This window comes from Equus asinus, chromosome 4 (assembly GCF_041296235.1).
Source record: "Equus asinus isolate D_3611 breed Donkey chromosome 4, EquAss-T2T_v2, whole genome shotgun sequence".
Taxonomy (NCBI): Eukaryota; Metazoa; Chordata; class Mammalia; order Perissodactyla; family Equidae; genus Equus; species Equus asinus.
In genome coordinates this window covers 128314655-128342100 of record NC_091793.1, presented here as the reverse complement: position 1 = coordinate 128342100, position 27446 = coordinate 128314655, and the positions used below count along the sequence as shown (strand labels likewise).

Sequence of the window (27446 nt, the reverse complement as noted above, 5' to 3'; positions counted from 1 at the left end):
GGGGGAAAGTATTTCTTTATGGAGGTGGTTTCTCTCAAAAATGAATATAACGGCAGATTAGTCCCTACGTCCTACCTCATATTTAGGCATATTTTGAAAGATATTCTGTTTAGTACATTTAAAGCCCTTTCGCCACCCCCTTCTTTTCCATTTAAAAATTCTGTCAATACCACTGCTTGTACAACTACATAATTCCATAAGAACGGTGCTTCAGATACACAAAGAAAAAGCAATTGAGTATAGAGAAAAATTAGTTACTGCGAATCAATATTTCACAAGACTTTAAGTATTTCATTTTATGAACAGTTTCTTTGAATCACACTACATATTTTTCAGGGAAAGAACCTATTCATTTTATCTGATCTAAAAATACGAATATGCATGAAGAAATCTAAGCAGCAGTGGAGAAAAATGAAAGCAACAGTACAGAATGTTGTGTGGGTATGAATTTGGGCAGGAAGCGGAATGTGTTTTGAGATAGGGAAAAAAATATTTTTCTATTTGGGGATACCCCAAGTCAGCCGCAATCTGAACTTTATGTCAAAGGGCTTTAAGACAGTAAAAGCATGCATGTGAACATACATTTTAAAATACCAAAAATTATTAGGAAACATTTCCTGTATCCTCTGAGAAAGTAAAATTGGGCCTATTTAAGGATATAGGAATTTAGTATATTCTTGCTCTTTTTTGATAGTTATTATCAATATTAACTCTAGTGAAAGAGTAAGGTTAAATTGTGCTAAATGTTCCAATAATTTCCCCCTGTCTTCTCCCCAGTGACAGCATAACACTTCTCCAAATCATATCTACTTCACTCCACTTTCCCATATAAGGCCATGCATTGCTCACTTCAAATTGTTGTTTTCAGACCACCATTAATGCAGTCTGTCATTATCATCCAGTAAACTGCTTCTTGTTCAAAACTCATACTGTTTGCTGATACCACCCTTTCCCCATATTTTAGGTATAAGCTGATGAACTCCACATTGCTGCCATTTTTCTCAATGAATCAGCACTTGGCTTACTTTCCTTACACTCTATTCCAGGGCAACCATCAGTAGTTGGGTACTTGGGAGTTGCTGGTGAAATCGACGCAATGGAGCAGAGGGCATCCAGCCCTCCTAGCCTGATGTATTCAGGTTATGCTATGTTATGCAAGGTTATACAGTAGTAACAAACATGCCCCAAAACTTAGTGGCTTAAAAGAAGCAAGGTTCGTTTCTCATTCTCACCACATGTTCACTGCAGGTTGGCTGGGCAAGGCGCTGGGTGGGGACAGCTGGTTATGCCTGTGCAATCAGTCAGGGACCTAGACAGAGGGAGCAGCTATCTTAAACATTAACTCTATACCTGCACCCAATTCATCAGTCAATCTTGTCAGTTCTCTCTCCAAATTATGTGGCAGATCTAACCACATTTTAGTATCCCCCTGCCATAGCCCCATAATTTTAACCTTCTTCCTGCCTTTCTCAGGTACCCTTCAGTAGTCGAGAAGGTCTCCAACCAGCAATTAAATGCTCTAGCCTGAAGTGACCCATGTCACTTTCACTCAACAGCTCAATAGCCAGAACTAGTTATGTGGTCTGTTCAACCACAAGGTGTCCAGGAAGTGCAACCTGGCCCTGGGACTGAACATTTTAATGCACAACATTAATAACTACCACAGGGTCTATCTGATATTTCTTCTCAACACTGGCCCCATATCTCCTCAGACTCCTCAACGTCAGTTTGGCTGTCTAGAAATGCGGTTACAACTTGTTATTACCTGGAAGCACTCTAATACAAAGATCTCACATTCTGAAATTCCCCTCTCTGACCACTACTTCCTATCTCCTCCCAAGCCTTGTGCTAAGAATGGATATAAACGCAAAAGAGACATATGACTTGACCCTGAAAAACTCCTAGGACAATGGAAGAATCAGGAAAGCAACCCAACTTCTACAATGTGATAAGTTCTAAGAATGTGAGGGTGTATAAACCAAGAGCCAACACAGCCCAGGAAGGAAGGAAAAGGAAGAAGATGAGGCCATCTTTCTTGAATGGTGTGATGCTGCAGCTGAATCTTCAAGGTAGAGACAGACTCAGCCATGGAGGTGGGGAAGAGAGATGCTACTACAGACAGTGGAACAACGCATGTAAACCCCCATCACAGTGACAAGCACAGCTATAGCGTAAGGAGCATGCCAGGGGGCTAGAGATGAAGGTGGAGTCAGAGGTTGCGGGCAAATCATGAGGCTTTGAATACAATGATAAGGACTGTGATTTTTATCCTGAAGATAACAGGAGAACTTAGAACTAAACAGAGTTGTATCATAATCAAAATTTGGACTTTTAAAGTACCATTTAAGTTTGCTTATTGACTAATATTTCATAGTCATTAGAAATATTTCATTGACTTCTAAACTGAGGCCACAATCTTTAATCAAATGAAAAACAGTAAAGCTCTACAAAAATATGCTTTTTGATTTTATTATTAATTCCAACAATGTAACTCACAATGTTATAATAATACAAATATTTTGACCTTCTAAAATGTTTCCTTCTTGAGTTTATTATATTTATGAGTATGTTCTTATTTATTCACAAGTCAAAACGTTTTTATGTCTGAGAATTTTAGCATATATGTCTCTCAATATTATAATTTTTAAAACAAATATTAAACAGAGGTAATAAACTACAGTCCCTATTAAACTTAAATCTTCATGATTTAGGCTAACAGCAACTTTCCCCAAACTTGAAGAGTATTTTTTCCCCAAATCTGCAAAAGCAAAGAAATTAATTCACTTCCAGTTATCTTACAATTCAGGTGTGAGGTGTTTAAAAATAGAAAGTCCATGAATCTTGATGAAACTATATAAATGAAAGTGGTTTGAGTTTAAAAACCTAGTGTTTAGAAAAGTGGTCTCATTATGAAATTCCAAATAGAACATTGTTAATTGTTAAAAATTATCTCTTTCCATTTATCTCTGGATATCTTTGGCAATCTAACGGCAATAGAATTCTCTCTAAAATTCATGCAATTTAAAAAAATCTAGATGTCCTTTCCACAATTATTCATTCTTTCCGCTTTGCAGATTTAGATTGAGCTAATGGGTCTGTGTGTAGACATATTGATTAGCTTGAAGGCAATTTCTAACCTATTCCAGCACTTCGGCTTTCTTAGACCATTTTGTGGGTTTGGTTTTATTTTGTGTTCTCTTTTTTTCCATTTTGTAGGAGATATTCATGTCTTCTTTCACACCTCAAATTGGGTAATTCTGACCTTTCTAGTCTGATACTTTTGAGAATATATATTTTTCTTCTTCTTTTCTTTTGTTTATATTGATTTGAAATAATGTATGTGAAAGCACCTTTTCTTGGAGGGGGTGAAACTGAGGCTAGTGGGGCCTTCCTGACTTGCCTGCTAGTGGGGCCAGATTCCTAGAAGGAGCTCACAAGAGAGGTCTTCCAGAATGCTAGGGAGTAGGCAATAAGGAATAGATTTGAAACCAGAGCTTGAAAGGCAGTTGTAAACTGGAAAAGGGAGTCATAAGAGTGACAAACTCCACCAACTAGAGCCAACAGGCAGAAGGGAAATTGTAGAGATGAAACGGGGTCTCTCCATATGGAACAAGCAGGGGTGGAGGAAGGTGTGTGGCTAGATCTAGATAAGACTGAAACTAAAGACAAACACTGAATTCCAGCCCTAACATTCACCTGTGAATTAACTGGCGGTTCCAAAAATTAGGAACTGGAACAAGGCTGGAAAATAGTACAGGCAATTTAGAACAATTATTGCTAGAACTACCAATTTTATGAAATGCTGTGACCTCTTAAAATTGGCTTCATGATTACTGCTGCTTTTTTATTTCACTGGCCTATTTACAGCAGTCCCCCCTTATCTGCAGGGAATACGTTCCAAGACCCCCCAGTGGATGCTGAAACCACAGTAGTACCAAACCCTATTTATACCATTTTTTCCTATTCATACACACCTATGATAAAGTTTAATCTATCAGTTAGACACAGTAAGAAATTAACAGTGATAACTAATTATAAATAGAACACTTATAGCAATATACTGTAATAAAACTTAACTGTAGATCTTAGCAAGCTCAGCATGTGATTTTTTTTCTTTCTTTATTTAGTCGAGAACTTCCACCTTCTCACTTAAAGGAAGCACTTTATGGTTTCTTTTTCACATATCTCAATTGCCAGCATCACTTCTCTTGTGCTTTGGGGCCATTATTAAGTAAGATAAGGGTTACTTGAACAAAAACACTGAGATACCACAACAGTCGATTTGATAGTCAAGATGGCTACTAAGTGGCTAACGGGAAGGTAGCATGTACATCGTGGATACACTGTACAAAGATATGATTCACCTCTGGGTGGGGTGGAGCAGGATGGTGCAACATTTCGTCATGCTACTCAGAATGGTGAGCAATTTAAAACTTATGAATTGTCTATTTCTGGAATTTTCCACTTAATATTTTTGGACCACAGGTAACTGAAACCTTGCAAAGTGAAACCACAGGTAAGGGGGGGACTACTGTATGTATATATTTAAACAAGTCTTGATCTTTATAAATTTCATATTTACGTCTCATTCGGACTCGGAAGTCAGACTCAGATCGAATATGCTTTTCGGTGAAAACCAATGCCCATAACAGGCAAGTAGAAAAAAAATGATAAAGACCTTATTTTATCCTTATCTTCATCAATAAGAAAAGAAAATGTCACTTTTGTACTTTCTTTGTTCCAAGATCCAGTGTTCTAGAACAAAGAGCTCTGGGCAGTTTCTGAGGATGTCTGCCGGAGACTTCTCATCCTCTCTTACCTGCTCTTCCCTCAGTCTTTTTATCCCTTAATATAAGAAACCAAATGAGAATGTTCTAGCACAAGACTTCCTCCATAAGTTCCTCTATTTTGTTATGTTGTTTTGTACTTCTTATTTTCCTGCTCCCACAAAGATTCTTATTTCAGTATCACTTATCACGCCACTCACAAGGGCCAAAAATTCACATTTGCGATGTTCGGCCTTAGACTTCCTTCAAAAAACCTTCTTACTTGGAAAAAGATGACTTGACTTGACTTTCATCATTTTCTTAATGTTAACACCTTCGGGTGGCAGAGCAATTTAGAGGCTGCAAAGCACTTTCACCCATCCTCCTGTTTAATCTTCACCACAGCCTGTGAGCTAACCAGGGCAGGCATCTCGTTTTACAAATAAGGAATCTGAGGATATAGACAGAATCCGGACAACCCAAATGCAGCTCTCCTAGCACTAGGCCTGATTTTTGTCTGTCAGGTAACAGCCTTTAGGCAACTTCACATCATTTTCAATTTTAAATGGCATGATCAGTTTTGCATTTCAATAAGGCACGTGGGAAATATATTTAAAAGAAGCAAGTTTGTAAGTGTAGAGATCAGCTAGTTAGAAGTTTAGGCAAGGTATGATGAAGATCTGAACTAGTACAGACCTGATGGAATGGGAGAGTATTTAGGAAAGAAACGTGACATGTAAGTGGTCACTAGACCATGAAGCTCTTCTACCACAACAAACGTTAAGTAGCTTAGAGTTAACTCTATTGGCAATTTACTCTTTATCTGATGATTCAAATGAAACTTTCTACATCACAAAATGCCTTTAAATTATCAACACCAAAATTCATGTACTAAAGACATACAGAAGTCCAAATTAATAAATAAATATCTTTATTCATCAGAGATTTGCTAATTAGAAGAATTAAGCACAAAGTTGGAAAGCAACAAATTAGTGTAAGAAAGACTTAGGACTTCGGTCTTTCTTCATTCACATTCTCTCTCTTACAGTCTGCTCCCTTCTTATCACATCCTCTCAATTGAGGACCTTTCTCTTAAGTACAAATACAATAGAGGCAATAAATACAACCACAGGAGATCTATTTCATTTTCCTCTTTCCAGTGTCACCTCCTTTCTACATCTGTACCCACATACTCTGCCATCCTTCCTAGAGCAGAAAATGTGTTCCTACCTCTAAGATCAACCACTGCACCTGTGTATAAGCACATCCCTTCTCAAGGACATCACTTCTGTGATTATCCCTTTGCTTGCCTGCATAAATTTGTTCCTCTCTCTGCTCCATCATTCCTCTCAGCATACAATGATGCCTCAACTCCATCCTTGCATAAAAATCCGCTTCTTGACTCTGCATCCATATCTAACTAATGCCTCATTCTCTGTTCTCCTCATCAGCAAACCTGTACAAAGGTGCACCTCCATTTACTGTTTCCACTGACTAACCTCCTAATCTTTTCTCAGTCTCCTCTCATTGGGATTTGGTACCCACTATGCTCTGTAGTAGCTCCTGTAACCCAAGCCAAAGTTCATAACTTACCAATAAAAAATAAATTTCTCATCTTTTAGCCATTTAATAAGGAAAAAGTTTTAAATTACATGAATTTGCATAAAATGATTTAGATTAATTATACTGATGATAATAAAAGTATTTTTGCTTATAATTATCATATAATTGATATAATAGAGTTTCATGAAGTCTGGCATAGTAACTTGCTCTAATGCATCCTGCCATGCATAATATCAAGCTGAATAAGCTTTTTTCTCCTTCCTTCTTTCCTTCCTTCCATCCTTCCTTCTCTCGTTTCTCCTTTCCTTACTTCATTTCTCTCTTTCTTCTTTCTTCTAATCAACTGAGTATCTTCAGTTCTAACTCAGATAGGACTGAGTGAAATCAGTCAGACTTGAATGATGACAATAGAATTGTGCCTCGACATCGCAGAATTATATTAATCTGAAATTATTTTTAGTTCTGCAGAAGATAAATTATATGTGATTTCTAAAGAAGCTTTGTCAAGCTCTAGCAAACTAGCTTAATTATGAAAAATTAAATTTTCTGTAATGATCTCTTCTTTTGAGTGTTTAATATAAAATTACATTTGCTCAGACATGAACTTGGTTCTTAGGCTTTTCAAGTGGTTTTTAGAATTTCAAACCACTATGTGTAAGTATAATTTCAGACTGCCTTTAGTTTTGGACAATTTAAATCACTTAAAAATTAAAAATTATCAGTGTAGTTATACTTCTTTTAATTAAAAAGAAGCGAAGATAATGAATTTCCTCCCTAAAATCTGGACACATCTTACTGCATTATGGCACTGATACATATACAAAATTAATCTGTGTTAGTTTTGTAAATAAAAGACTGAAATGCTACTTCTCTTGCTTTAGCATTTCAATAATACAATGTAATAATATAATTATTATTCATATGACAAATATCCCTATGTTATAATCTGAAAAAAAGCATTTCTTATTTTTCTTTAAAGTCATATTGGGGTCTTAGGAAAATGTTGAAAAATGTAAAAGCACATGACTCTGGCTGAAAAACAACAACTTAGAATTGTTTGAGCCTCAAGAAACTGTCAGCAGCTTCCATCATTTAAATTCAGCTTACTCACAGGTGGGAGAGGCATAGGAGAGGCAACACTGGCATACAAAAAGCAAAATACACGAGTTGTACCAATTGAAGAATGGAGTAGAAAGTTTCAATTTAAATTTTTCTTTCTCTTCTTTAAGAGGAATTTGTCCTTCATTAGAAGGCAAACTCAAAGTTCACCTTTTCAGTGATAATGAGGTAGTAATTTATGCAAGTTATTTTAAAAGAAAAATTGCTGTTGATAATTTGATAATCAAGTAATTTTAGTTACAACAGATGCATTGAATGTTATCACTGATGAATTCTTTATCTATCTAAATAAAGTGGGAAAAATGACAAGGCTACCAATAATTATTTTGTCATCTGCCCAGTGAATGATATTGACTCTAAAATAGAAAGAGAAAAATCATTCTAAATTTTGAAAAAATTCAGATTAAGGTCTACATAAAGTTTGTGTAAATGTGTTTTTCTCAACTTTGCAATAATTTAAATGGTTATAGAACCAACTTTGCAATAATTTAAATGGTTATATAACCAGTATCTATGGGTCATATTTTAGCTTAGAAATCTCATTCCCTTTGTGGATACAATTTGATATTTTCAGGGATTGCCTACTTTATTTCAGACTTGATATACGTGGAGGTTTCTATTTATGCATATTTATGCCATGTTTAATGTTTATACTATGCTTAATTTAAATGGGACACCGTATATAACTGCCAAAGACGTATAATAGAGCTACATAGAGAAGAAAATGTGAACCATACATAGACTGGGAAGGTAGTGCTATGTTGGGGGAAAAATGAAAATGTAATAGAAGCAACATGCCTTAACTATGGCAGAATATACGCTGAGATAGAAAGGAAATAGTACAAATTTTGAAGGCAGAGTTGGAGAAAATTAAAAACAGATCTAGGCTTGTATAGATAAGTAATGCAACCAAAATCTGAGGTGTGGAAAATGTTGTGAAATATGTTTCCCTAGAATTTATTAATAACATTAATTCATGTCTTATTAGTCATCTTTCACTAGGTAAGGCTACGGTTACAAACAACCTCAAAATCTCAGAGGCTTACAGCATCAGTGGCATAATTCTTGCTCCCATGGCTATAGTCAGCTATGGCTCTGCTCTATATATCTTCTCATTTTGGGATTGGTTGAAGAAACAGCTCCTGTTCTGAAATGTGTCTTTTCTATGCAAAGGAAAAGAGCAAGAAAGTAGAAATCCACATGATGGCTTTTATATAGCTTCTCACTACTGCTCACATTTCAAAGGCAAAAGCAAGTCATACGGTCAACAGTGACATCATGGAACTTCAAGTCATATGGCTATGGAGAGGAACATATAGTCCTTTCATTGGAAAGATAATACAATCTACTATAAGTATCATGTGCCAATAGTGTCTCCCATGGAGAATTTGAGGCCACAGATAAGTCTTGAAAAGTTAGAGCAAATATGGGTCAGAAGTCAAATAATCATTTAATAATGACAGGAAGGAGTCTACATGGGTACTGACATCTCTGGCTTTTTGCCTTTGAAATTAACACAAAAGAGGAGGATAGCTGTTTAACATAAAACTAATTTTGAAAAGGAACATGAGTTTTATGCATAGGTACAAGTGTGATATATAACAATAAGAATTCAAAGAGTGGACTATAGTAAGTAAAAATATATTGTCATAAACTTCTTAAATTGTTCATGAAGTAATGGGTTAATTTAAGGATATATATTGTAATCCCTAAAGCAACGACCAAAATAATGACACAAAAACACTGAAAAAAATCATTAGGAATGCTAAGATGAAATTAAATTAGTGTTCTGAGACCTGATTCCCAACATGGCTGGGGAGGGGGAGGCAGTTCCCCTATATCAAGAGACAATTCTCAGACAGCAGTAAGGTGTCTGAGAATTCTACTCAATTCTGACACTATCTACCCACAGATAGAATCATATTTCATAGGTTGAGAGCTCACTTCTACAAGACTGCACACCCACCCACCCCAGCTTCAGAGGCCAGTTGCAAGCTCAGGCTATTACTTGCGCTTCTGACCAAATGGCTGTAGATTGGACGTTCCCTCAACTGCTCTCCTTGGGTTCAATTAATTTGCTAGAGCAGCTCACAGAACTCAGAGAAACATGTTACTTCCTAGATCACTGATTTATTATAACAGGATATAACTCAAGAAGAGCTAAATGCACAAGATACATAGGGCAAGGTATTTGGGAAAGGGCATGGAGTTTCTATGCCATCTCTGGGCACACCATTCTCCCAGAATCTCCATGTGTTCACCAACCCAGAAGCTCTACAGACCTTTTCCTTTTGGATTTTTCTGGAAGCTTCATTATGTAGATATGATCAAGTTTGACTTATCCCAAGAATGGGAGGTTGGCTCAACGTTTAAAAATCAATCAACGTATTTCACCACGTTTATAGGTCAAAAGAGAAAAATCATGTCCATGTGGGAAAAAAAAAGAAAGAACCTCAACCTCTACTTCATATCATGTACAAAATCCAATTTGAGATAGACCATAAGCCTAAACCTAAAACACAATTTAAAAATTAATGAAAATAGAGACTTAAAAAAAGCGTAGAAGAATGTCTTCATGGGCTTCGAGTAGAAGACTTCTCAGAAGTGACACAGAAAAGGCAAATCATGAAAGAAAGAAACTGATTTCATCAAAATAAAAATCTCTGTGCATGCACAAAAGGCCAAAACACCATCAAGAAAATAGACCGAGAAAAAATATACAACACGTATATCTGACGAAAATTTGTACCCAAAATATATTAAAAATTCTTGAAACTTAAGAATAAAAACAAAAACAATAAGATTTACCTTAAGACCCAGTTATGCCACTGCTAGGTATTTGTCTAAGAGAAATAAAAAGTTATGAGCACAAAAAGTCTTTAACAAGAATATTTATAGCAACTTTATTCATAAATACTCAGTTATTGTTTCTAGCCAATAAGTGAAAACAAGCAGATGTCCTTCAACAACAAAAAAAATGGATAAATAAGCTGTGATATATTCCTTCAACTGAATACCAAACAATAAAGAGAGAGAAACTGCTGATATATGCAACTACCTGAATTAATCTCAAAAACTATGATGCTGAGTGAAAGAAGCTGGACACAATAATTACATAGTGTATGATTCCACTGATGTGATGTTCTGGAAGAGTTAATCTGTGGTGACAGAGATCAGGTCGCTGATCTGCCTATACAGAGAGACAGAGAGGTGATAGCAACATGTCCAGGAAGGGGCACCAGTGAACTTTCCGGAATGATGGAGGTGTTCCTTGTCTTGATATGCATTCTTCAAAACTGATTAAAAGATACACTTAAGATCTGAGCATTTCACGGAATGTAGATTTTAACACAATTTTTACCAAAATAAATGACACTGAATAACTATGTGTTTGAACATTACATTTCACTGTGTTTTCAGAAATAGTATAACATAGGTTAAGAATATTCTAAGAGGCCCAGAAGACACTGTAGGGAGTTAGGAAGAGAACTGGGCCACGTGGGCGCATCCAGTGTGAAGACCTGGATTGGGCAGAACAAGGTGGAGATAAAAGAGCTTTGGTTACCTCCAGATGAAACCTTCCAGGGTAGGGAGAGTTGAGAGAGAGGGAGGTGATTTGCTCATCTCTTACCATGTCCCAATCCAGAATCTTCTTAAAGGGCTTATATCAGTTTTAACTGTAGAATGGCATTCTAGGTATAATGTGCTTTCAGGAGCTCCACCTTCCTCGCCCCTCAAATTGCCTTCCATCACTTGCTGAAACCTGTTTCTATAGAAGAAAAGGGAATAATTCTTGTACTTCAAAACTCAAAAGGCTTAAAATGCAAATTCATGGTTAAAATAATACTTTTGCATAAATGAATTTTATTTCTATATAATCTGTGGATAAATGCAAATAATTAGGCACCTATCTTCCCTGTTTCTCTTAGTGTAGAAAGAATGGAAAGAAGGAATAATCCAATTCAACACATTTACTGAGAATCCACCATGGGCTACATCAGTGGTTTTCAAGCTTTTGTAACCGTGACCTTTAGTAAGAGATGAAATTCACATTGCAACCCTGTGTGGATGTACATATGTAAAACTAAAACAGCGTTATGAGATAAAACCTATAGTTGCTAAATAAGATGCACTGTGTGTTTTCTATTCTAGTATCTTCAGTTTCGTGTTTACAAAAATGCTGGTAGTGACCCACTAACTCCATTTCACTACCTACTAATAAACTGTGAATTGTGAATTGAAAAACACATCGCTATCCTTACTAACCAAAGTATGGTCTGTGGACCAGCAGCATCAGCATCTGGGGGCTTGTAAGAAATGCAAAACCTCAAGCCACACCTCACACCTACTGAATTACAATCTGCATTTAACAAAACTTCCAGGCACTTCGTGTGCTGGGTAAAGTGTCAGAAGTCTGGAGCTAGATGATGCGTAAGGAGGATGTTCGGGTCAAATGAAGTCTTCTCAATATTGTTTAAGGCAGAGATTCTTCCTCTGGGAAGGTCTGTTTTCTAGAATATGCATATCCAAGCCCAAGCCTACGAATTCAGTATCTCCAACGATATCCCAGGGCATTTATGTTAAAAGTAAATAAATGAACAAAGACAATCTACTAGTGCCTCTGAGCCCAGCCCTATTTAAGAACCACTCATCTATAGGATTAGATGAAAGCTGTGGACTGATTCATTTGGCGGTTTGTTACAAAGGTACAAGCCTGTGCTTCAGGTAATATAGAAAGATTTTACTTTATTTTTCATTGTGGATGACTTCATATAAGGTCATTGCCAGAATACTTATTGATGGAGGTGTTGCTAATGCTACTTCTGGATTTATTTCTCCACGTAGGAGAATTTCCAAACATCTCAATTCTACCAATAATTGTCCTTTTATAGAAATGTAATGTGACTTCCAGTAGAAACATCATTATTAGTTCTGCTGAGTTAGCATAATTCACCCCCTGGATTACTTCCGGTGGATCCCTAACCAAGGATCTCTGCTTCAAAAGAAAATGTGGCTGCCCCTGAGTGGCTGTAACTGTTCATTAAGGACCTTCCCATTGCATTAGTATATTTCCTGAATGATGGGAAGTTTTAGTCTGGGAGCTGCTAATCTTGCTCACATTAAAAGGCTCTCTCTCATTAGCAACTTCTGTGTTGCATTAATAATAAGAAAGTAATAAAGAGACCGACCTCAGCTGTTCAGTCTCCCCTGAGGTGAGGCCCCAGCTTCCTTTTTATCCCCATGGTCTAGTCTAATGGTCTTGCCTGTATTAAAGTAATCGAGTGGGTAATAAGTGCTGTCTATTTTATCCGAATATAAAATTCCTTCTTCTTTCTGGGGAGGAATATCTTTTTTTAAGACTTCCAAATTTAAAACTATTGCAATTGAAGTTGATCTATTTAATTCATAGCTTTTTAAAAATATAAGTGCAAATCATCAAGTTCAGGAAAGAAAATGTTACTTTAGAAAAAATAAATCTCTCTACCTTTCCTGGGGAAACTATAAAACAGAGAACTCTCCTAGAGATCTCTTCTTATCCTTTTTTTTGGTAAATTAAATCACTCATCTGCACAGCAGTAAATTAAAGAGTAAATCAAGGAATAAAGACCTTTGCTTTTATAAATATTAAGAGCTTTCTTGTTAATAGACAAAGAAGAATGATTAAAAAAACATTAAAACAAAATAAGTAAGCTTGGATTTGTTAGGTTTAGGGTGCATGTTAATAAATTATATCTTTGTTAAAAATGTCGTCTTATTAGGGTTCATAAAGATAGAAGCCAATGCCATCCTTAATTGCTTATATTCTTTTTCTGTTGAAAATACATAACCCAGGGGCTGGCCCCATGGCCGAGTGGTTAAGTTCTCATGCTACGCTTCAGCCACCTGGGATTTGCAGGTTCGGATCCTGGGTGCAGACCTATGCACTGCTCATCAAGCCATGCTGTGGTGTCATCCCACATAGAAGAACTAGACTGACCTGCAATTAGGATATACAACTATGTGCTGGGGCTTTGAGAAGGGAAAAAAAAAAGAGGAAGATTGGCAACAGATGTTAGCTCAGGGCCAATCTTCCTCACCAAAAAGCATTAAAAAAAGAAAGAAAATACATAACCTTTTGCAGAAGTGCACTTTTTACAGATCCTCTTGATTTAAACATCTTTTATTAAGCATATGATCTGTCCATGGAATAAGATTATCTATGCAGTAGTTAGGTTGTAGCATTTTTCATCTACAAGCAAAACAATTTTTGCTTTCAACTACATATTTTTTAATTGGGTAAACATTAATCCATCATCTCAAAAGTGTTGCTCAGATTTTCATGCCTTGGACTCAAAATACCAGAAATTTTTTCTTGATTTACACTATTGTGTCTTAATCTTTGAAAGGTTAATTTTATAATTAGGTTATATATTGCATGTTTTTGTCCTTGTAATTTGTGGAGAGAAAAAGGACCAATATCAATAATCATCATCAATGACAATATGCACATTTAAAATGAAATATATGTTCATAACCCTCACAGAGGAAATCACTATGATGCGCTCTGTGCAATATCTATGTAAGATTCAGGAAATTACTGTGCAAACCAATTAACAGCTGTTTTATAAAAACTTATAATCAACATATTTTTCCTTAGAAGTACTTAATATCTTGAGGGGGAAACAAAGGAAGACATATCTAATAAGTCAATCCTGCCCATTTAAATTTTTTAAATTATGTATAAAAAATATAAATAACAAAATCTGTAATTTAAGAATGAGAAAATGCTAAGTTTTTTTAATAAAATAGATACTAGATGTTTCTTTTAGATGAGTAACAATCTAAATCCCTTTTAATTAAATAACTCTTTCATATGGTCTATTTATTAGCCAAGAAATTTTGATAAATCTAGTAAACCCTTGTGTCTGATTTATTTTGCTTTTAAAAAGAGAAGTGCTCATCATATCCCAATGGATGGCATTTTATTGTTAGAGTTTCCTCAAATTTAGGGAAGAAAGGAGTTGAATATGACAAACAGGTCCATTGGAAGGGTAGCAGCTGTAATATAGAATAGTCTTAGAGTTGTTGGTATTATGCACACTTATCTGAATTCTTTGTTTCTTTTTTTCTGTCCTGCAGTCCATGAAGGCTCAGGAGAAACCAGTCAAAAGGAGACATCCACCTGTGATATTTGCCAGTTTGGTGCAGAGTGTGATGAAGATGCCGAGGATGTCTGGTAACGTGCTTTTTTTATTCTTTTAAATGAAAGAATGACAATAGTTAATTTCTTTTTACTCCATCAACCAGTTCCCAAAAGAAGACATTTTCAGCAATTTTTTTCTTATCCAGTTCCTACGGGGGGAAAAATGAGGGCTATAATAACAGTAAGGAATTTCTGAAGCTGAATTAAGAATTGGGCCACCAAGCAGCTGTCCAGCGCATTACTTGATAAGGTACAATAAGATGTCGTTGAGACTCTCAAATCCTGTCCATGTTAAGAGATGGAGAGAAAAATCGTATTTACCAGAACAACTCTGAAGAAGCATGGTCAAGAAACAATGATAGTTGCTAATCTGCTTTCCAAGTTGGTGGATCTGGGTAACTGGAGAGATGTTACTTAAGGGTACACATATGCACGCCTGTAGCTGAACTGGGAAGATGGTAAAGCAAAGACTGATGTCTGGGCCGCTCTGTAGGATCAACTTCTCCCTTCACCCAAGCAATTCTCAGCTTATCCTGTAAAGATATGCTGAACAAATAATGAAAAATATTCATTATTTTGAATGGGTTCCAAAATGTTAGCCTCCTAGGGCATCCACAAGTGTTCATCTTGCTCTGATCATACCCAAACTGAGCCATCCAAAATTCAGAGGGAAGTCTTTGTGGTGTGATAGTGGAAAGAGGCAGTCTCTTTCTCTCTCCTTCCCTTTAATTTTTACACACATAGGAAAACAGCCCAGGGCCCTTTGTTTTCTTCAACATGCAGACTGTGTTGGCTTAAAGCAGTTAAAAATCATTTTGATCAAAGTTGCCAAGAGAGTAAATCGTAAATGTTCTCACCCAAAAAAAGAAATAGCTATTATGTGACATGATGGAGGTGTTAGCTAACACTATGGTGGTAATCATATTGCAATATATAAGTGTATCAAATCAACATGTTAGACACCTCAGACTTATATAATGTTATATGTCAATTGTATCTAAAGTTGGGAGAAAAATTCATTTTGATCAAACTTTTGTAGGTGAAGAGGGAAATTCATCTAAGGGACGAGAAGAAAAAAAATTAAGATAATTTTGGCAAGAGTGAAACAGTCTAGGGCCAGCCTGGTGGTGCAGCGGTTAAGTTCGTACGTTCCACTTCGGCAGCCCTGGGTTCGAGGGTTCAGATCCTGGGTACGGACATGGCACTGCTTGTCAAGTCATGCTGTAGCAGGTGTCCTACATATAAAGTAGAGGAAGATGGGCACAGATGTTAGCTCAGGGCCAGTCTTCCTCAGCAAAAAGAGGAGGATTGGCAGCAGATGTTGGCTCAGGGCTAATCTTCCTCAAAAAAAAAGAAGAGTAAAACAGTCTGCACTTAAAATATTTTAAAATATTTTTGAATGCAAATTAAGTCAGGATTGCAATTGAGAAAACTGGGGTTCTTAGGGTAATTTAACTAGGTACTTATAGATAAACACTGCTCTTGACTAGCCATGTGAAATAGCCACCCATTACTAAAAGTAGACATCAGTAGTTTCCATACTTGTCAAACATTGCTAGCCAATAGGCAGGTAGGAGCCAAGTCAGGGAGTCTATGCACTGGTTTGACCATCTTGAGGCAAACGAATGTGTGTGTTTTAAAGAAAATCTGGGCATCTTAATGGCTGATGAATTTATGGTTCCCAAATCTAGCTGATCATCAGAATTACTTTGAGGATTTTTTAAACACATCAATTCTTTAGTTCTACCCCAAAATTAATGTCAGGATTTCACAAAAGTAGGGCTTAACATTTTACTTATCTAAAACGCCCCAAATGGTTATGGAAATACAGCTCTAAAATAAATGACTGACTCAAAGAATCCTCCCCACTTAATGCTTCAGGGCTCTGTATAGTCATAGTCATTGTATATTAAAACACGCTGATGAAAAGTGTGCCCTTAAAATATTTCATTTTTAATGTTTGCTGGTGACTGCATCTGTGGTTCAACATTATTTTTAAAGCTAATTATCTTGCTGTCAATTATTTTAGTTTAAAAAAATTCACATGGGTCCCTAATTTTTTCTTAAGAATTTCCATTCCCCTGGTTTCTCATCTCTTTAATGATCATCTTTAAGTGACATAGTTCCACTTTACAAGTGCAAAGATTTAAGATGAGATAATAATAGCAGCGAAAAATCACTGATTGCCTATGATGGGCTTGGTCCATTTGTACGCATTTTTTTTCTCAGTTATCTTCTAAATAACCTTAGGAGTAGATATCATTATGATCTCTCTTTACTAAGAGGAAACTGAGTTTTAAAGTGTTTAAGTGGCAGGGCCAAGATGAAGATATGAGGCGAAATTAACTAGAAAGTATTAGCATAACAATTCAAGCAAAGATGCAATTAAAATAATATTTCTTTCCTGTCCTGGCTGGAATAGTGAGATGGCCAGATTGCAAGGCAGCTTAGGTCCAGTGACTCAAGACCTGCAGGTTTAGAGCTGGTGACAAGGGATATGTCTACAGCAGGCAGTGGGAAAACATCCAGGCAAGCAATATCACTTCTAGTATTCCAGCAAAAGTTCAGATCCGTGAGATGAAGACAGGCATGGTAAGGAGAGATGGGCAAAGCCAGTGACATCCTAAAGATTCAACAATAGACTGTAGGGCCCAGCCGTGGCAACTGGAATGAGAAAAGGAAACTCAGCTACAAAAGGAACAAAGGGCGAGGCAGAACCTGTTACTGAGGAATTGGCTAGCAATCGGGAACACTAATCAGGGACTGGTATAGGAAAGACTGCATGGATACCCACTTGCAGGAACCAGTGGAGAAAACCAAGCCTTGGTTGCAAGGGGCTGGGACAAGCGCCTAGATCTCGGAAATAAATTACAAGGTCAGAATGAAATCAGCAACAAGGCTGACTGGATGCTGAATCAGTTAGCTTTTGGCTAAGACATCTTGTACGCCCCCAGCGTAGAGACAAGATTAGCTCCAAAATGTGGAATAAAGCTGAACCTCCAGATGGGGCTAAGTGGCCATAGCTGTGAAGATTAGACGGCTGCAGGGGGCAGGGAGCCAAGAAGATCATTATACTACCCAGGCAAGAATGAAAAGTTGTTAGCGTTTAAATAAAATGTACTTAAAATGTTCAATGTAAGCAATAAGGAATGGTGCTGAAATGATAAGCATATTGATTTTCATTTACATAAATACCTTTCTATGTTAACATATTGTATTTAGTTATGGCCATGAAGGGCAGACTGGAAACAGCTGAAGGACACAAGAATAAAGCAATAAATGAAATTAAATAGGCATGCAATGAAAGAGGCTATAGAGTGAGATAGGAAGCAATAGGGAGGCATCTGACTCCAGTACTAGTCAACTGGATCCGGGGGCTTTGATGTGCTATCGATTTTGGAAGAAACCGTGGCCAGGTCCTCTCGCAAACATAAAATACTGCATATGCTGTATAGCAACAAAGAATACAACTCAGTGTTTAGTTTTATTTTTTCCTTGACACTAACTAAACTACAAATTTATGTACATAATTTCGTCAACCCTGCATTATGCAGTAATAACAAGATGTGAATAAATGCTACTGAGAAATAATGCTATTATTGTATCTGCAATATGGAAACAAAGGGGGGAAATTAATTCCTAGTCTTTCTTTCACCCTGGCCTAAGAAATTAACATGTTACATTTCACCACGTGGACTAAGTCTAGCTATTCAAAGATGTTCAGATGCTTTCTAGATGAAGATAAATCTCTGTTAGAATCAAAAAGCCAGTACTACACAATCGATTTTGTCTTCATGGTTAGGTGAGTTTTTGGGTTAAGAAGCAAGTCACACTGGACATGGGGAAGAAAAAAAATAAATAAAACAGAGAGGGATAAAGAGAGAAGAAGAAAAGAAGAAAAAATAATCATTAGAGGATGGCATTGATAAACCATGATACTAATGACATAACATTTTAATGCTTTTATTTTGAGTAAACAGATGGTTTTAAGCTCATGTAAGTCCCGCACTTCTGTTCTATGATTTCATTTCAAGGTTTTTCTTTTGCCTTTTTCTTCTTCTTATGGAGAATATCAAGGCTGTAGAAATCAGAAAATGGTCAGGTTTTCTCAGTAAGAGAGAAAGACTATTGCTACAAAAGATTCTTCAGTTATAGATATTTACCTAAGTGTAAGAAAGGATTAAGCTTTCAAAAGAGAGAGTTGAAAGTCCACAGGGTAAGTGGTCCACACCACAGTTACAACCACTTTCATATGAGGCATCCCTTTATTTAGGATGGACTTCAAAAATAATTGGAGCACCTGTGCAAAGGGATGTGCATGCCTGCTTATGGCAAAGGGGTTAAGAGGGGAAGAAAAGAAGGGCTTCAGAGATTGTTTTTCTTCATATCTAGATGGGAAAAAGTCAAAACTAATACATTTATACATCAAAGAGACTATCAAATACATCCTGCCAAATATAATTTATAAGGAAAAAGAATGGTTTATAAATAAGTCAAACATAATAAAACTGGTTCATTGCAAAGAAATAAAGCCCCATCTGATAGCACTGGGAATACCAACTTAAGATTTCAACAAATATTTCTGATACTTGGTTGGTTTTAGAAACAGCTTTATATTCCCTTAATTATCTTACTTGATAAATTATTTCGGTAAGTCCAAAGTAGGTCAGTAGTAACTCTTTGCACTGGGAACTACTCCTAAGAAGTAATTAGCCTAGAACTTTCTGTTGGTCCTGTCAGTCAGAAGTAGTTCAGAGCCCTGGGGTTGATACTTGATTTAATATAAGAAAAAAGCAAGTTGGTTCTGGGTCTGATCATAGGAATGGCTGGGTAAGAAATTGGCTGCATGCCTAACGTTTCCAGGGTGTCAGGATAGATCAAGGAAGGGAGCACAGGTGTAAGAGCAGATGCAGCTGGGTGACAAATGGCATAAAGGGACAACTTAAATTATTATGTGTATTTGATTCATATGTATGCATTATAGCTGTTATTCTTATTTTAACTTTTCTCTTGTACACTCTCTACATTAGCAATATCATATTGGCTTAAATGCTATTAATTCCTCAGTAGCCATTCATTTTGTCTTTGAAAGCATTAATAATTTTTTCAAGTTTTAGTGCATAACATCCTTGGGTTTGATTGCAATGGTAAAGGAGCAAAGCAAAGTAGTTGCAGTAAAGCAAGTTGAGAAGAGAAAATGAATGAGCATTTATGTTTTTATTTCATTGATGTTCCGCAACTGAAACAGGGTGTGGGATTCGGCGTTCCTTTTGTGAGTGTCTCTCACAAAGACAGTTTAGTTTGAAGTCTTTAACTTCTTGCTCCTCTGATCTGAGAAGGCTCCTTGTCACTAGGAAGGCTGTGTGTTGCTGGCATCATTCCCACCTTTAATGCGTTTTGGACCGTGGAGCATCATGAATATTTGAAGCAGGGCAATGGCTGTGGATGATCCTTGGCACTAGATTTCACCATACATACAAGCAAATTAGGCATTAGGTCCTGCTGACTTCAGTACTTTGGGTTATGAGTTTGATAGGAGAAATTAAGACACCGCTGAGGAAAATATAGAAACTGATTTCTTTTAAAACTACTACTGGTGAACAAAAAGATTGTGCTGCAATTGGAAAATTTCCAATTGTTTTCTACTAAGTAAAAAGAAGATCGGTTAGGGTTGTATATGAGATATCTAAAGATGAGGATGCTGATCAAGTCACACACTTTTAGTGACCTAAGAGTTCTTTCAGCCGTCCCCCAGGGGGCTTCCCTTTTATTCACTCCCTTTGCTCTCTTGCCTTAGCTGTAAATGTGGGGACCATAATTAGGACGGGCTTCTAACATCAATTTACTCATGGAGAGAATGAAAAAACAGAAACAAAAAGGAATAGGTCTGGTCTAGAAAATCCAAGGTTTTTGTTGAATGTTACGGAATGAGAAAACCTTTCAGTTCCAAGCTTCCTGTAGTTGGAATACTGCCTCCCTCAAATTGCCTTTTCTCCCCCGCTATGAAGATGACGCTGTCGCCTCGGAAAACTGCCACAGTATTTTCTGTTGGTATGGATGGGTGGGGTCTGAAGAGTAAAGACATCTCTTTCCTTCAAGGCTTCGACTTTCCCGGAAAAGCTTTCCAGAGAGAGAGGGAAATATACAGCTCCTGATTTGGGGAAACACACATCTTTCCACTCCCATCGTTTCAAGGGAAAAATGCTGACATTTTTAGCAAATCTATGTCCAAATGTAAAAGCTTGCATTTGATATTGTTATTTCCTTCTTTTATGTACTTCTATACCATCTTAATAAAAAAATAATTTGTACTTTTTAAAAATTTCACACAATGAAATAAAATTTAGAAGTGCAATTATAGTTAAATAGGACTAGTATTTGTAACATGGTCTGTACAATTGTGCATATGTTTATATGTTTTTATAATTTTTATTTAGCTCATGCAGTATAGACCATGTAACTCCCATTTTATATAAAGATCATGAAATACAACATGAAGACAGAAAAAAGGAAGCAGAACTCCTAAGTACAGATGTATTTCTGCCAGTAACTTATCTATTTTCTTTACCTGTTCCTCTTTTACTTGCTTTTTAAATCCTGTTGGGGACTCTACTCTGCTCACAGGGTGCTGCCTGATTTCTGGTGCTCACTCACCAAACTCTCACCCTCAGTTTTCTGAGTCTCAGCTTCTAGTATGTTCTGAGTCAGTGATTTCTGTCCCTTAGAATCAGGGAATACACACTGCACGTTCCAGCGTCCCAGTGTAACATCCCAGTCTCAGAGACAAACAGATGAATCTCATGGTAGTTCTCAAACTATGAAGGAACTTCCAAAGCATGTGTTTCCCGTGTGGCAGGCACCATCAGAGGGTTTCCGTACATGGAGCCGTTTAATCCACTCAATAATCTCGTGAAGTCAGATACCCTAATAATTCCCAGTTTACATAAAAGGAAACTGAGGCACAGAGATGTTGAGCAAACTACCCAAAGCCAAACAGTAAGTGGAAGAGCTAGGATTTGAACTCTGCCAGACCAACTCCAAAGACAAGCACTTATCCACCACTCATTGTCTTCTCATATGTTTAATGACATAAATTGTGTGTGTGTGTGTGTGTGTGTAGTATACATTACGTGTATACACACACAAACTGAATATATCTAATATATGTTAGATACTGAGCTACAATATATCTGAATATATCTAATATATGAATGCTGAACATATCTAACATATGTTAGATATATAATATATAGATATATACATATATGATATGTTAGATACATGATATATGAATACTGGATATATCTGACATATATTATATATATATCTAGCATATCTAACTTCATAAGATTATTGAGTGGATTAAACAGCTCCATGCACGGAAACCCTGTGAGAGTGCCTGCCACATAGGATATATATATGCCACATAGATATATTAGATATATATCTAACATATGTTAGGTGTATTCAATATAGAATTTCACTTTTTTTTCTTGAAATAGAATATAAAAACAATACTTGGGGGCCAGCCCAGTGGTGTAGTGGTTAAGTATGCATGTTCTGCTTCAGGGGCCCAGGGTTTGCTGGTTCAGATCATGGACGCAGACACCACTCATCAAGCCATGCTGTGGCAGTGTCCCACATACAAAATAGAGGAAGATTGGCAGAGACATTAGCTCAGGGACAATCTTCATTAAGCAAAAAGAGGAAGATTGGCAACAGATGTTAGCTCAGGGCCAATCTTCCACACCAAAAAAAAAAACTGCCAAAGACTTGAAATGCCACTTTCTGATGAAATCCACCACCAACAGGTCCACATTGTCTATGACTCCCTTGAAGTATTTTCTTTCCCACAGTTCTGTCTACCTTATTTCTTTGCAGACCGTGTAGTTTTCCTTTGTTTGTTTCCTGTGGAGGTATGGAATGATTGCCTATGGAGAATATCCTTATTATGACCACATGTGTGCCCCATTAGATGAGAAGGTTATCAGCCATGAGATTGTAGAGAGGAGAATTACCTTCACCAAACCCCATTACTTTGAGCTGCTTCAGCTTCCATTTATTTGCTTTGAAGTGGCAATGGCAACCCTGTTAAGGACCAGGTGAAAATTATTTATATGTTATAACTACTGATAGGTTCCGGATATTTTTATCCAGAAAAGAGGCATATAACACAGCTTTTAGAGACTAGCCATTAGAGTGCTCCCCCTTCCTTTAATGCTGGCACGCCACTCTTAGCAATATTTTAAAGGGCTCTAGAAAAAGCCAGGAGCGCTGAGGAACCCAGAGAGTGAGGGCACTGTGCAGGAAGCCACCTGCTAAGCAAGGTTGTACTTAGCTTCATGTCTTAGGGTCTTTGGGATACTAAGCTAATGGGCTACAGGCTCCTTTCCAAGTGGCAAAGGAGGGCTTATTACAATAGCATCTCCTCGCTGCAAAAAGAGAAATTATGAGATATAGAGAAAGAGGGAAGAATCACCAAATTAAATGGCAGATAACTATGACCCATATGCCATTGGGTTTTAATCTCTCTCCTGGTGGCAATGCTCTGCTGAATCTTTTTATTCAGCGCTTAAAAGTATGATGTCAAGCCTCTTATTTCCCAATCTATGTATCTTTCTGATATTACATTAAAATTGATTTTTTCTTATTATAAAAGTTGTACACATTTATCATAGAGAATTTGAAAAAACTAGAAATATAAAAACTCTATCAAAATGTCATCCTGTCATTCCAAGATAACCCCTGTAAAATTTGGAGGTGTATTTTCCTCCCATGTCTGTGCTTATGTGTGTGTACACAGGTGTCTGTGTCGTGTGTGTATGTATTTCTAACAAGAATCTAATCGTATTTTACACATCCACAAAGCCTCTCTCTCAAAAATTTTTCTTAACCTTGAGGCTGAGTTTGGAGGTTGTTCGGAACGCTAAACAAATTTACAAATAATATATTTAGATTTCAACATAACTTCTGTGGCCCAAATTCTAATTATTCTTTCAAAATTTTTGCACTTAGGACAAATGGATCTGAAGGTACTGTCCTAACAATTATGGTCTAGAAAATTTTAAAAACCTAAATCTCCTCTATGTTAGACATTTTTCTTGGTTAACCTCGAGAGACTAGATGGGGTATGTACTGAAAACATTTCCATTGTTTGTATTCAGAGGATTCATAATAAATAGCTTTCTGAGGTATAAGCATTATTTACAGAGAAACTGTCCTCCCAAAGGTGTTTTAAATTGGGTAGAAACTGTTGCTGGTCTTCAGTGGTTTACTTCCAGATAGCAATATATTGCATGTGTTGCTTCCTCTAAACAACAAATCAGCTAGCCATCCTCAGCAGCCCACGTCAGTCTGTTCCAGACACATCCCCCTACAAACAGGATGGGTGATATTTAATAAGTGATTGAACACATTGTAAAATTATATGCGACACCCATCGGAAAATCAATATTGCCGAAGATCTAAATGCTTATTAGAGTAAAAGAAAAGAAACGAGTATCTGATTCTTCTAGTGTCCCCAGTGCAAAGTAAACTTAATCAGGAGTGGGTCCATTCATTCCTTCATCACTAAGCTATGAAGGAAACATAGAAATCAGCATGATGCCCTTGGGATGGATGATCTTCCAAAGATCCTTTACCATGGCTCTTTTTTATTCATTGCAGTCTTTCTGAAGTCTTTGAAATAGTAGTTTACTCTGTTCTCAGAGCTCATCCTAAAATGAGCTTTCTACAATCAAAATTATATTATCCAGGGTAGTAAAAGTAATGCTAGGTCCCAACTAGCCATAAGTGCCTATAATCATTGGATATCAAGAGAGGCATATCAGGGAGAAGTGCCAACAATTGGGGAAAAAGCAAAAATACGAAATGAAATAAAATATTTGCTTCCCATTAGCAAAAATTAGTGATGTATTAATGTAATAAACAGATATCCACACAAATGTGGTACTTTAAGACATTCAAATATGACATCAAATTGTCAATTATGACAAAGAAATAAAAATATTATATTTGATTGAAGTATGCAGTTTAACTTTAATTGAATATGTTTTTCCTTCTATAGAAAATTTGTTGATTTGGGAAAAAGAAAATACAACAAAGCTGCGTGTATTACAGCAACATTGGATGGCTGGGCTTAGGGAAAAAAATAAAAAGATGCCCTATATTGATCAATATATCAGAATCTGACATTTCTGTGTAAAGCTATTACATCCTTAGGGGTATATTGTGGAATGTTTTATACCTGCATTCATAAGTCTTTTAACAATTGTCTTTTTGCTATAATGTTGGAGAAGGTATTTGCCTTTTGAGATATGCATGGCATGAAGGGCCAGCCAGGAGAAGAGGAAAACCTCCTAACATATTAAAAACCTTGCATTTTTCAGACGACTGTCTCCTCTCCTGTGATTCTCTGATATCTCTCTGACGCGCAAAGGGCAAGTAATGGTATCCTTATATGACAGATACACACATGAAGCCCCTGAAAGGTTAAGGGTGATCAACATGTAGTAAAGAGGAAGGGCTCAAGTGACTTATGCCACCATTAATCAAAGCTACCAAAGAGACACTTAAAAAGGAGAGAGAGGAAAGAGCTGGTGTGACACAGCGGAAAGACCACTGGATTGGTGGTTCAGGGAGCTGAGACATCACCTTGGATAAATCTTAACATTTCCCTCGGCCTCTGCTTCTTTTCATAAATAGATCAGATTGCATAGATAGATGATAGATGATAGATAGGTACATAGATACATAGATATATCTATAGCCCTATTGTAATATAATTCATAAAAATATCACTGATTTAAAGCATACAATTCAACGGTTTTTAGTACATTCACCAAGTTGTGCAACTAACACCACAATCAATTTTATATTTTCATCCCTCCAAAAAGAAACGTGTAGACATTAGCAGCCCCGCCCTGTTTTTCCCCAAGTTTCCCTCCTCCATCCACCCAGGCAACAAATAATCTATTTTATGTCTCTACAGATTTTCCTATTCTGACATTTCATATAAGTGGAATCATTCAACACGTGATCCTTTGTGAGTGGCTTCTTTCACTTAGCATGATGTTTTCAGGGTTCATCCATATTGTAGCATGTATCAGTATCTCATTCTTTCGATAAATGAAAAATATTCCACTGTGTGGATATATCAACTTTTGTATATCCATTCATCAGTTGATGAACATTTGGGTTTTTTCCAGTTTGGGGCTGTAATGAACAATGCTGTCTTGAACATTTGTGTACAAATGTGTTTGTATACAGGTTTTAGTTTGGACATAAGTTTTCATTTCTCCTGAGTATACCCTAGGAACAGAATTTCTAGGTCAAATGGTAACCTTGTGATTAACTTTTTGAAGAACTGCCAGACTATTTTCCAAAGTGGCTGCACCACTTTATCTTTCCACCAGTTGCATATGAAGATCCAAATTTCTCCACATCGTTGCCAACAATTATTACCATTTTTTTGAACATTACAATCCATGTGGGTGTAAAACGGTATCTCATTGTGGTCTTGATTTGCATTTTCCAGATGGCTAATGATGTTGAGTCTCTTTTCATGTGCTTATCGATCATTTGTATATCTTCTTTGGAGAAATACCTATTCAGATCTTTTGTCATTTTTAAATTATCTATTATTGAGTTGTAATGTTTTTTAATATATTATAGGTATAAGCTTCTTACCAAATGTAGATGTTATGCACATATTTTCTCCATTTTGTGCAGTTGTCTTTTCACATTTTGCATGGTATCTTTTAAAACATAAAAGTTTTGATTTTGATGAATTCCAATTTGTCTGTCTTTCCTTTTATCACCTGTGTTTTTGGTGTCATATCTAGGAAGGCTTTGCTTAACCCAAAGTCATAAAGATTTATTCCTATATTTTATCCTAAGGGGTTTATAGTTTTAGCTCTTATATTTAGGTCTCTGATTCATTTTGAGTTAATTTTTGTGTATGGAGGAATGAGGAGGTCCAAAATCATTTTTTGCATATAGATATCCAAGTGTTCCAACACCATTGGTTGACAGGACTATTCTTTCTCCATTAAATTTTCTTGGCACCCTTGTAGAAATTAGTTGACCCTGTATATGTATATTTTTGAACTCTCATTATATTCCATTGATGTATATGTCTATCCTTATGCCAGAACTAACTCCATTTCCTCATAAGTAAAATATGGGAAATAAGAGTGTTGGTCTGGATGATTTTCATGGTTTCTTTGAATTCAAACATCATCTAAGATTGGAGCAGAATTGCTGTGGGTTAGAAAGACCTACTCTGCAAGCATCCCCAATGGTCCCAGTGGCATCGTTCCTCTTTCCTTTTTGGCCTAAAATTTCCACTAAGTGATTTTTAAATTAGAAAAGTTGGTCTATTGTGTCCAGAAGATAACATTTATGACTCTATATTTTACCCTTCATACAGAAATTAACAGAAATAAGTTTTTCATCTTGGCTAGTCATCTCTTTAGAAAGCACAGAAAATAGGAGGCTCTTCAAAGAATATGAAGAAGAGGCTGCAAAATGTAAAAGTACAACAAAGCTATTTAAATAAGAGGAAAAATTCAAGAGTCAAATAATAAAACTATGTTGAGGAGAAGGAAGAAGGGGAAAAGCAGGATCGAAAAATTAATTTAAGGAAAAATCAAACTAAGAGAAGCTGCTAGAATTAATCAAAACCCTTATCTAGAATTCAAGGTAAGGAAGAAAATGAATAATTCTTTTGGTGTAATTAGAAAAGATAACTAGTTCATCAAGAGGTACTTTAACAAGTTCTGACTCTATAAGAATTTATACTGTATGCCTTTAAT

The 27446-nt window shown here is 36.4% G+C and overlaps 1 protein-coding gene across 1 annotated transcript in view; it reads left to right on the top strand.

Annotated features, from left to right (window-relative positions):
• Window positions 1-27446, top strand: part of TMEFF2 (transmembrane protein with EGF like and two follistatin like domains 2) — a 227806-nt gene that overhangs the window by 109661 nt on the left and 90699 nt on the right. The window contains exon 5 of the mRNA XM_014837534.3: window positions 14568-14664. Coding sequence (XP_014693020.1) covers window positions 14568-14664 — 97 coding nt within the window. The remainder of the gene's footprint in view (window positions 1-14567; window positions 14665-27446) is intronic.